The following is a 12,639-nucleotide window of genomic DNA, read 5'->3' as shown; positions in this document are numbered from 1 at the left end:
AATATTGACTCTAAAGTCAATACAGAACCAGACAGTGATCAGGGGGATTGTTTTCGGAAAGTGCTGATCAGTGAACGGGTTGAAAAGAAGAAAACCACTGGGAACTCTGCAAAGAGTTTTTTTTTTTTTAGGAAGAAATAAACCATGAGAATCAAAGTGTTCACACATCATGGGAGAGGCAGATGCCAAAAAATGTCTGAACAATTACTCATGTTGGAGAAGCTTACATTAAGTACCTTGGCACCTTTGACAACAAAGAATATATAAGTCATCGGTTTTGTTAGAGTATATGATTTTAGCGATAGATTTGAACAATTCTTTTTCCATGTGCAATCATTACACAACATATCTGTTCAGAATATTTTTGAGAATATTGTGCATCTTTTGTAATCTACACCCTGTCAAGATAACATAACAATAAATATATCTCATTAATATGTGAATAGATGTCCTGAAGCAAGGTTGCAGAGAAGCTGTATGCTTTTTGTGGCCATTAGCAAAGGCCTTGTAGAATCAGAACTATGTGTTTTTGATCATTCTTCCTACTAAGATTAACAGAATTCATTTAAGACGGTTAGTTTCCTAGCATTTACGGCAGGGCTAAGGTCAGATCTTTGTGGAGGTCAATCAGAAATCTCAATGCCAGCCTTCCAAAGCAAGATTTGAAGTGTGCCTTGGATAGTCGTTCTGCGGGGATACCCAGATTGATTGTGGTTCAACCATCTGACCCAAACTTGTTACCCTCAGATAAAAAGAAATTGGTCCGGATGCTCAACACCTCAAGTCTGCCAAAAACGGAAAACTGCTCAAACTCCAGAGTGACTGTTCATAGTGAAGCAAGTTTACAATCTGCCTGGACTGAGAGGGAGCTGTCCAGAAAATAGTCATTGTTCCAACTGGCATCTGGAAAAAGGTCTAAGACAAAGAATACATTATTTGCGCAAAAATGAGAGCTATGTGTGGAGGAGCCACGGTGAGGCGTGAGTGGAATGATAAAAATGTAGGACTACCTTCAAATTGTTCACCCTACCTGACCCCAAATAAATAGTTAGATCTTTGAAACTTGGACTCAACCCTGCATGGCAACAGGGCATTGCTTCAAACAAACATCAGAACCGTTTTGGAGCACAGGCAGGCTAAGGCAGACTAATACAGACCTTGTGGAACGGACTCAATCGCTGCTGTTTTGAAAATGTGCTAGCTGTTCTCCATAGCCTTGTCCATGACATAAAATGCTCCAGTTTCAATGGAGTTATACCAACTCCACCTAATATCCAATCAGAAGCTTGTTGATGGCTTCTAAAATTATGTAGCTTCCCTGCAACTAAGCCTGCATGTATATTTTTGACTGTTTGGATTAGAGAAAATCTACAGGATAAAATTGTGTATGAAATTCTTATTTTTTAGACAATGGAGCCCTTGTGTGTTGTACAATCATTTCCCTATGCAAAATAATTATTAAATTAAAAACAAGTGAAACAAAAAACAAAACAAAAAAACAGAATAAATATAACATTTATGACAACAATGAGCGTATGTATATTTCTCACCCAAATAGTCTTACGCATCATTATTTTCAACTGTATTTTATTTGTAACTTCACTGTCTGACTTCCTTAGCATGGCACCCTTGCATAAATTGAATAAGGTTGAAAGAGATAACAGACTGTAAGCGAGCTTCTATTTTTGTAAGCATGAAGCGTGCAGCCCCGTGTTGAGTGGGCAACAGTGTTTAAAAGCAGGATTACTAACTGCTGCAAATGTGTTAATACCTGCTCTTTTTGGAAGAAATAAAAAAATAATAATAATCCCTTTCTTAGTAACTGCAGGTTCAAATTTAATTGGGCAGTTGCTGACAGGACCCAGTAGCTCAAAATACCAGCGAGGATTTAGCTTAAATGAGTCTGACAAACATTAATTTTTTATGGCTGTGCATGCAGTAATATTTCCAAACCAATTTATAAAAAAAGGACAACAACTGTGCGACAGCGATGTGAACAAACCACACAAACCAACCTCTGTAGAAGCTTCAGCAACACTGCGTGCTTTTACTTTCATTTGTATGTTGTAGAAATACAGTAGATAATAAAATGAAAGTTTTTTTCTGCCTGTCTTTGTAAGATTAATAAAGTACGTAGCTCGATATGCTGCCACACTCAACCTTATAACAGGAAATAAGGTGCAATGCTGACACTTAAACACGCTTCTATACACACTCTGTTGGTGATATAAATTTTTAAGAAGGGGGGGTTAGCAGGAAAATAGAGTTAGACTTAAGCTCTGCTGGAGGCAAAAAGCAAAATAAGATAAATGTTTGAGTCACAAATAGGATTGGAGTCAAGGAATATTTTACAGACAGTACTTTGTTATTAAAAACAGCAGCCCTGAAAACATAAAGCCTCCCTTTGTTAAAGAAACATTAAAATTGATCTTTGCACTGGGATGTGCAGAGAAGAAGACATAATGAAAGTAAATTCAGGTCAGGAAAAATAAAATTACTGTAGACTGACATAATTAACTTTGTTGACGTGACTAAAGCAATCGTCTAACTGGCCTTTCCTTACAGTCAGCTCTGGGGACTTGGGGAAGAAACTTCCCTTCTAATCCTCCCCACAGTCAGAGATGGGAAGATGAATTTGGGGTTTTCCAGTTCCATTTTTTTTCTCCAAAGGTTTTAATAATTACTGACTACAAGCATAGGTAAATGTTGACAAGTAGGTATTTTCCTAAAGCCACTTCCTAAGTTAAAATCAAACCAGCCATGTCTCATTTAAATGCAATGGTCATCTGTCTTTGAAAAGTCATGTTCACAGATTCAGAATACAGAAGAATTGTACACTTTTCATTTTTAAACACTTTTATGTGTCCTGGTTGAAAATGCTAATTTCACACAACATAGTGAAATCACTTCCGCTTCATTTTACTGTTGGCCTGTCATATGAAATCCAAATAAAATATATTAAAGTTTGTACTTGTAACATAACGTGAAAAAGTACCACGGTTTTCCAATGTACTGTACATTCCTTTAATAGTAAGAATTGATTGGCTCCTAATTTTGCTGTTGTTAAATGATTATGTTTGAAATTATGCTACTGAAATGAAAGCTACTTTTTTTTTTTTTAAGATTTTCTTTTACCCACTTTTACCAGGAGTTCCAATAAATTTGCAGGGTGCTGTGTGTATAAATTGTAGGGCACAGTGTTTCTCGCAGCTTTCAGACAGAACAGCCGCTGAAAGAGCCCATCATGAGGCCACTTTGGCATTCATAAGCATGATTGATGACACAAGGATGGAGACAGCGCTTGAGAAATCCCCTCTGCCACGGGAAAATTGATGACTGTTTGGACTTTTTTTGTCCCCCTGACGGTACCCCCCATGCTGAGACAGATTCACATTACATTTTATAGCTGAACAGAGGCACAAACATTGTTGCAGCCATATACAAACACACACACACACAAAAAAAAACAACAACCACGAGCCATATCGTCTGCACTTTCATCGCAAATATTTTGATGCTTGTTGAGGGAAATGGAGAAACATAAACACGCCACAGATCTATTGAAATTCGTGATCCCTTCAAGGAGCCTCCGGATCTATTTCCACACACGTGTGACTGACAGAAAGGTCACAATAATTTCACGACATATCACCGCTGCAGTGAGGCATGCCGGAGAGGCAAACTTGACATGGTCACTGTGAGTATTTACTGTTATGGCCCTTTTCATTGACCGGGGCAAACCTGCACAAATCAGAGTCCTCAGCGAAGGTCATTTGCCTTCTGTATGCAGAAGATCACATAAAATATCAGCACAGTTATTTCTGTCCCACTTCTCTGTACTTACTGGCAGTAAACAGAGATGGACGTCAAATGTTAGTGCTGAATAGAAGCTCCGCTGAATCCAGCAGACTGCTGTGTGACTCACTTTCCATATCTAGTCTCAGACATTGGGTAATCCTCTCAGAGGAAACTGAGACAGCAGGGACAAGACCAAGCACAGATCAGATCCTTAACGAGTGCTGCGGAAATGCAGACTGATGAAGAGCACGGTAGTTAATTTGTCACACCCGAATTAAAAAGTTTAAAGTTAGACGCGACTTACTGACAAGAGTGCGGTTTGGGTTTCTGGATGAGCGAACACCAAGGTCTTTTATTGCAATCCACAAGTTTATCGGGATGTAGCTGCTGACAGCTTTCAGCCATGGTCAGCAGGCAAAGGAGCAGCCTCAGGGTTGTCAAATTACCTTCTCAGCTTTTAAACTTTGGCTCATAACAGAGTCTACATGCCGACATGTCAACTGACCTGGTTCCTCTAATCAAACACAACGGCTCATGGATACGAAGACTTTCATTTTTAGCTCTAAAAACATGTTTTGAATACCAGTTTAATCTATGTGGAGTTGGCATGGACTGCTATGAGATTGTTATGATATAGTCAGATTGAATGAAACATGACCTAGTTATTCTAAAACAGAAAAGCAGACTTACTTACGACACTGCTAAAATAATGTATGAGAATTTGTTACTTTATTTTTTATTGTCATTTTGACGGTCTTAAGAAATATAAATATAATACATTATAATATAATTGAAAAGTATTTTTGCAGAGATTTTATTCAAAGACATATACATAGATTCATTACTCATATACAATAATTTAATAAGTTACAATAAATTTGCTAATAAGGGTCATTTGTCAGAAAAAAAAGTAGATTTTGAAAATAGAAAACCTTGTTTTATGACGTTCCTATCATAATGTTTTTTCTTTATTGGTCAGATGAAATATTTTACTTCTAAATGTTGACCTTTCATCAGCTGTAAGAATTAACAGAAATAAAGCCTTGAAAACACAAGTCTCTGTGTGTAATTAACACAGTAACTAATATAAGGCGCTTCACTTGGTGATTTGAGTTTCAAAATTAAATTAACACTTTAATAATACTGTAATTTATTGAGGATGACTGGATGTCAACTGTTTGTTTCTGCTAAATTAGATAATTACGAGTTTCAGCTAAATAGACCCTCCAAATTCAGTTCCTAAGAAAATGTGAATTTTGAGGCGTTAAGGGAGCCCAGATTGCTTTGAAAGCAGTTTTCATTCTGCCTGCATTCTTAGATCTGGTGTCTCCCACCTTCCTTTGGCTATACCTCGCAGATTCTCTATAAGGTTTAGGTCAGGTGAGTTTGCTGACCAGTCAAGCACAGTGACCCAGTGTTCACTGAACCATGTGCCAAGTGGTACTTTGAGAGTGAGGGCAGGTCTAAGGTCCGTCTGAAAAATGGAATCAGTGTCTCCAAAAAGCTTCTCGGCATAGGAAGCAGCAGCTGCTCTGAAATATCCTGGTAGAATTTTGACTTTTGAATTGATAAAACAAAGTGGACCAAAACAAAAAAGGCTTGACATGGCTTTGGAAATGTCACTCTGCTCTCCTCTTCCTAGAAAATGAGGACGATAGGAGAAATAGTCCATTTTTTCCCATTGAACTGATTCTGATTTTCCCATTGGCTCAGGAATGGCTTAGTAGGAAAAAACCCCTTCAACTCCTGCCTTTTGAGCAGCAGGGCTGAGCCAAGCGCTTAAATTTATGATGATTTATCGCTAGCCAAAAATTTAAATGGTAAAAAAAAAAGGGGGTAAGATCTAATGAATAGCATTTAAAAAGACAGTAAAGAAAATCTGCCTTATATAACTTGATGTGTAATGTCTCAGTCTAATCTCATGTCTCACAAAGTAACAGGATTGAAACGCTGCTCATATTAAAAGCTGATGCTCAAAGCTATTACAAGAGATTTCAAGGAATCAATCCATGGAAGCTAATCACTCTACAAGCGCAACACAGCATGTAGATAAAATGACTCATTCGCAGACAAGGACCAGTAATATCAGAGCTGAAATTTTTCCCGTATCATCGGCGAGCTGTAAGAGTGTGGAGGCAGCTGCGTGGCCAACAGAAACACTAAGGCTTGTAGAGTCACTCTTCACCGAGACCCCCAAGGACCAACTAACATACAAGTGCTGCAACACGAACTCCATGATAATGTTGTCACTTAAGCTGTTCGCCGTCTGCCACGCATGCATGCTCCCGTGCCACCCCTTAAACAGCTCCTTAACACATTGAAAGCCCCCTGCATTGCTGTCCCACTATTGTTACATAATTACATTTATTGATGTTTTAGGGGCTAGCAGTTATCATTTTGTGTGTATAATTTTTTATACATGGGCTTTAAAGTGGACTTCTGGATTTAAAAAATGACATCTTTCCATGTTCCCCCTTCTTTTTCTCTGGTTTTATAACGATGCAAAGGTCTGTCACTGCCAGCTGTTTATCTTACAACCAGGTAATATTTCAAAGGTTCAGAATCAGAATTCATTTTATTCTCCATATACAAGAAAGCAAGCAAAACAAAATAAAAATAAAAAAATAGCAACTCAAATAAATACATAAAATTCTGTATGTAAAGTTAAAAATAGATGTTTACATACTCTGCATAGAAAGACATACTGCCTTTTCTGCAACATTACATTACATTTTAAAAAGGAATCTTTGGAGAGATTTTCTATGACCTGACGGCACAAAAATGTAAGCGTCTGGTCATAATGAACGCTACAGTGGTGCAGCAAGAAGTTACTGGGTTCTACAAGGAGTTTGCATGTTCTCCCTGGACTTTTCTGAGTCTTACAAAACGGCAATGAGCCAATATATAAAGCGAGTTCCAAAGTTGTTTAAGGGCAAATGGCATGGCATTTTAATCTTGTATTATTCATACATATACAGACAGGCTAGGCAAAAACCATTCACACCAGGTATTAAAATCTGCCCCGCAGCTACCTGGTTTACATGCAAGTAAACATTTGTCCATGCTATTCACGGAACTATCAGCTCGGTGATAGAGATGAGGTCCGATGTGTTTCTGTAACATCATAATTACATTTAATCACTTGCACTGGGTTATTATTCAGACATTTATCATGCTTGAAAATTACCTATGTTGCATAATGTGGAAGGTCTTTTTGTAACAAAACTCTTGAGGGGTTCAATTATCTATCTTAAGAGACACTAAATGAGGGGAGAAGGTGAATAAATAATGTGTGGCTTCACGAGCTCAGCGTCAGCAAAAAGACACTAATGATAAAAACAAACAGCCCTCCCTCCCCCAACTGTTAGCTGTGCAAAACATCTATAATGCAATTAGAGTGCTGCGTTAAAACATTAAGCATGCTGCCGTTGAGCTGATATTCTGGTTAGGTGGTTGACTCAAGACACCGTGCAACCAAAAAATGTACAATTCCAAGTGAGCAGAACCAGCCAGAGAAGGTTGACGGGAGTCGTGAGGGAATATATGTTCTACTACAAAGCTGTTCAACAAGCATTTAATAAAATTTACTGTCTTCAATCTATTCCTTTAAAGGGCTGTTTATTAGGCTTTAATTAGCTGACAGCAGTGATGGAATGTTCTCCTTCTTTAAAATGAGAGTTATCTGAGTAATAACTGCAGCTTGAAAGAGAGTCCCTTCAGGTCAGAGGGAGGTCCTCCATTACTACTTAAGAGCGATTGTGGTCAGACTGCCAAACCAATCCAGATTTTTAAAATAGATAACCTTCAGTGTGCACACACCTGCATTTAACACTGTCTGGACATGATCTAATTAGCGTGGGCAAATGTTACTGCCAGTTGCAAACAAGGTCAATGTGTGAGTAAATGAGTTCATAAAGTCTGCTAGCCAAGTTGAAATAGTAAGCCCCAGACATGCCGTCTTTCCATCCCGACCCCCCCCCAATCCTTTTAATCAAAAAGGATTAAATGCAAACTCCAGTTCCTCCAACTTAATAGTTAATTCTATTGACAGTTTCCCAGCTCAATATTACATGGACCCCAGGTTGTTCAATGGGACAGAACTAGTACACCCTTTACTTGTGTGGAAAACCCAGAGCTCAGTTTCCAAGAGGCCTTTCTTTCCTGCCAAACTCCTACGTCTATTTAAAGAGGCCATGGCAAGGTTAAACGTCCAAAATGGTCACTGCAATCTTGATTCTACTGTGGGTGAGAAAGATTTATTGCAGCAGACACCTAGACCGATCAAATCATTAGCCTTAAGAAACAAAAGCATACAGGACTGTCACCAATGCAGATAGAGGGAGTCCGAGCAGCCTGCAGCCTCCTCTGGAATTGTGGGTTATTTTCCAAAGTTTATACTGTATTTTGACTGATTTGCAGTCAGTAGGAGGGATCCAACCCTGTTATAAAACATAAAAAGTTTATTTAGGTTCAGGGTTTTTTTTGTGTGTGTTTAAGCTTCCTCTCCATTCCTGACTACTTGTGTGACCAGCAAACCTTACCTTCCAACGAGGAGACTATTGTTTCCAAAGCAGAGAGTGAGGCACAGGTTAAGTCAAGAATAAATTACTGTGGCTTTTGAGGAGTCAAAAAAAATGTGAAGCAAATAAAGCTTGCTCCACCTTTTTTTTTTAAATAAGAAGTACTTTCTCCACTCTTCAGAAGGACATAAACTTAATGCTTCAAATTTTTATTTATAATTGGTTATTAAACTAACACATTTGCTTCAATTTGGATGATCAACTAGAAAGGAGATCATTCTAAATTGCATGAGTTAATAGAAAGACAATGGAAATGTTTTGTTTGCCATCTTGCACTTGTTGCATACAGTTGTTTTAAATTACACTTTTGACAATTTCACGTTTCAATCAAGAAGCTAATTCACTTATTAGTTATGTCATGATTTCATGTAGGATCTACACTGTTAGAATAAAGACGATGCACTAAGGCGCATGTTTGCAGCAGACGATTTTTGCCGAGTTACATGTTGTCTCTGCAGGGATTCTTTTAATCTTGTAACTTCTTCAAAGATCACAACAAAAGTATTCAGGATGCCGTTATTCTGATATTAAAGAAAAAGAGAGAAATGTATCACTCATTTGGGAGATTAGCTGTGATGTCAACCAACACAGATCCATACGATTTAATCAGTTTGTTATTCAACCAATCCCTGAACAGGTGTGCCTGTTATCAAATATGCAGCCTTTAACGTGTGCCAGATTCCCTGCTTTATGGAAAGGCTCGCTGATGATGGCGCATTACGCTAATGACGTGCGACAATCCGACTGGGACAGCTTGAAAACAAAGCCTTTTGAACTCATTTAAAACTGATTTGATTTGTTTTGGGTTGCACAGCAAATACTGGTTTCAAGTTCAAACTAGGAGTTATGTTATTATCCAAGTTTAGCTAAAACGTGCACATCATATGCTTATAGTTAAGGCAACAGCAGTGAACGATGCATTAATTAAATGAAAGAAGCATAAGGTTTGAAAATTTCAGTGCACAACAACGACAAGTATGTCCATAGGTGTGCCAATTGCTGTATGCGCTCCATTATGTCTTCTCTGTGTCTTTCTAAGTAATAAACGTTGTAGAAGGTTGCACAATTACAATGACGTCAACAAGAACATTGAAAACAGATGTAGTGGTGTTGCCGGGGTAAAGCGTGACCCATAGATGGAGGCCTTAGTCCTTGACGGGGCTGTCACAGGTACAAGTCCTGGCCTGATGACCTTTGCTGCATGTCTTCTCCCTCTCTTTCATAATCCAATTTCTTGTCTGACAACTGTTAATAAATACCAACAAAACCTTAAAAAAAAACAAAAAAACAAAGGCACTTGTAATATTTCCTTGCTGATAACATTTTGCTTTCCTTTAGATCTGAACACCTGATTAATATGAGTGATTACAAAAAAAAGTGCTTCAGGTTTTTTGATATAGTCATTTTGAATCCAACTGAAAATGAAAGAACTATGAGGCCATCCAATTTTATGCATCAAAGGATGTGTCACTAAGCTTTATCAGAATTATTATTATTTTTTTTATTAAACTAAGAATAGGGCATCAAAGTACATGATTTCGGTCGACGTATTTATAGACAGAAAATGTTGGGAGACTTTGGTTTGACGCATTTGTTGAATAGCGGAAACACAACTGTGATCAGAATAAAACTGATTCCAATCTATTCCTAATTGGCTGAGGCATTATAATAAAAAAAATAATAATAATTATAACTGTTAGGTATGAAGCAATCAGTGGTTTTAATGATTATCATGATAACTTTTCAGCAGTTTATAGCTGTTTTAAAATGAAATTACCATTAAAACAGCACAGTGTTACCATGATTTTAAAAGCAGAAAATCCTTAAGAACACAGCCTCTCAGACAATTTATCTCAGAAGAAGGCAAAAAGTTGTAAAAGTAAAGATATTTGAATTTCAAAAGAATCTTAAACATGTTGGACTTTGGGAGGAAAGCATTTTGAGGATGGTTTTTCCTTACTACATTCAAAAGGAAACAATACGAGTAGCCCTTTGCCTCCAGCAGCCACTTAGTGCCTCGAAGGTAATCCAATCAAAGTTAACTCTCATACTCTCCTCAAAATGTTCTCATTTTTCTCTCTAACTGGTTAACAGCTTGGAAGTTTTCTTGAACAAACAGCATTATATTTCAAGGTCTATGTTTTTTTAAGGACAAAACACAGATTTTTTTTTTTTTTTCGGATAAAAGCATAAAAACGAGTTGCAAGGTAATGCACTTTGCATGGAAAGCGTTTATTTGAACCAATGATCATTTGTGAACATTGTGAATCATTTGACGAAAACGTGCAAATTGCCATTGCTTTAATAATTTAAAAATTATTAAAGCCACAACCGATTCCACGTTCCATGATTCATTTAAACATGCATGCATGAGACAACAAACCCCAACTGAGTTCTTGACAAATAGTTTAAGGCAGCTACCACAACCTATTACTTTTTTCTAATTTCTAAATTTATTACATGAAAACATACAATATGACACTGACCCATGAAAATTACAAAATGACCCATAATCACGAAGTGTTGCGTCTTCCACAAAGTGACCCTTTGACTGTCAGGTCAAATACGTAACACTTTTTAGCACCCCATAGTAATGTGAGAACTGTATGCCCCAACTCTAATGCCTTTGTCATACTGATGAACTTGATGAGTTTCAAGACAGTAATCACAATACGATTTTTAAAAAATAAAAATAACTAATACTAATTTGTATTTATTTATTTAATTGTTGTTTATCCTAGTGATTAGAGCTTTCAATTTAGAACAAGTTCGCGGAAAACATCGTTGAAACCATGGTAACACAGCTGTACGTTGCTATTTCTTTTCATTTTCACTGGACAGAAGCTGGTTTCAGCACACTTAGTCACTTTTTACACCCGTCAGTCTCTGCTGGACACAGTCAGACCTGAAACCATCAGTGAATTCATGAGGGGACCCTATAGCAGCGTTGGAACTTTTGGAAAGAAGTGAGCATAAATAAAAACAAGGAGCAAATCTTCTCACTTTAATGAATAAACCAGCCAGATCTATAGTTGCCTCACTGGTGCAAGCTGAGGGACGCAGGGAGGTTTCACCTGGTCTTGATCAATATCCAGATAGTTAAAGCACTTTAAGCAGCAAATCCCTCACAGGGGGACTTTTAAGTGACAGGTGGTTGATATGTTATATGAGTGATCTGTATAATATGCAAGCAAAGGGTAAAAAAAATGCAGCCCCTTTTTTTTTTTAAAAAAGTGACCCAAATATATCCTTATACATGTTCTTAATAAATTACTGAAGAAATACTCTACTTTCATGAACTGTCGGAAAGGTTGCGCAGACTTACCTGGGATCTCCTGGTGAGGAACATGTGCGAAGGCGAAGCCCCTCTCAAGGCAAGCGTCCCTCACCTCGCTGCAGTTCCGTGCTTTAAAATCTGCTCTTGCTGCGACTGACAGCACAGAAAAAGTGCAGATGATAGTCTCTAGTCTCAGCATTGTTCACTTGTGCAAAGGTCCTTCAGTGATTTCGGGTTCCCAGCCGTAAAATAAAAAAAAAATAAAAATAAAACTCCCCCCTCCTGCAGCAGGTCCGCAGGTACTTAATGACTGCTCATGTATATGTTGTTTGGAGCTCAACTAGTATGAATGTCTACCGACACATTTCCCGGAGCAGAGCGGCAAGTCGAAGCGCGGCCAAGAGTAAGTGGCGCAGAGAAAAGGACTGTGTAGGTGCCACATGAATTCAAGAAGGTGGCTCAACTTGGTCCAGCGAAAGGAGCCCCTGTGGAGGCTGCGCTGAAGTGGAAATGGTGAGGGCTGCTGGAAAGCGCTGCGTGTTCGGATCAGACGGACCGGCAGGACAGAGCGGGACACAAAATATGGAGTGGAATCTAGCCTCATCCATTTCAGCTCAGCGGGGAAACGGGCTGGACTGACATACAGGAACAAACATGCTGCCACCACTGGTAAATATGGATGGGAGATTCTTAGTGTAAATGTAGTTTTAATTGCAGGATCATGTATTCACTCTGAAATGTTTAAATACAGCCCAACATTTAAACTCAATGGAATCATTGCAGTCTTAATTGAGAAATAATTGAGGCTGCCCCAATAATCTAAATGACTACAAATGTCAAAACTGGAAATGTTTATTTTCATCTGTGAAGACTGGACCCTGCATGGAGGGGACTATGCTTCCAAAGCTTATAAGAAACAAGTTTTGCATTTATTTAGAATATACAGAAATAAAAAAACACACTAGATATCATTATTTATTGGGA

At 38.1% G+C, this 12,639-nt stretch overlaps 1 protein-coding gene across 2 annotated transcripts in view; it reads right to left on the bottom strand.

Moving 5' to 3' along the window:
* LOC103134251 (glypican-6-like) overlaps nucleotides 1-12,258 on the bottom strand; it is a 98,235-nt gene extending 85,977 nt beyond the window's left edge. Inside the window, exon 1 of one of the 2 annotated variants that reach the window (XM_016668608.1) lies at nucleotides 11,704-12,258. In XM_016668608.1, the coding sequence (XP_016524094.1) occupies nucleotides 11,704-11,854 (151 nt within the window). In that variant the 5' untranslated portion in view covers nucleotides 11,855-12,258. The remainder of the gene's footprint in view (nucleotides 1-11,703) is intronic. The other variant, XM_007546413.2, reaches the window with a different exon arrangement.
* Nucleotides 12,259-12,639: the final 381 nt, after the last annotated feature.

This window comes from Poecilia formosa, unplaced genomic scaffold, assembly GCF_000485575.1.
Source record: "Poecilia formosa unplaced genomic scaffold, Poecilia_formosa-5.1.2 Scaffold16, whole genome shotgun sequence".
NCBI classification, from domain to species: Eukaryota; Metazoa; Chordata; class Actinopteri; order Cyprinodontiformes; family Poeciliidae; genus Poecilia; species Poecilia formosa.
This window is presented reverse-complemented; position numbering and strand designations above follow the sequence as displayed.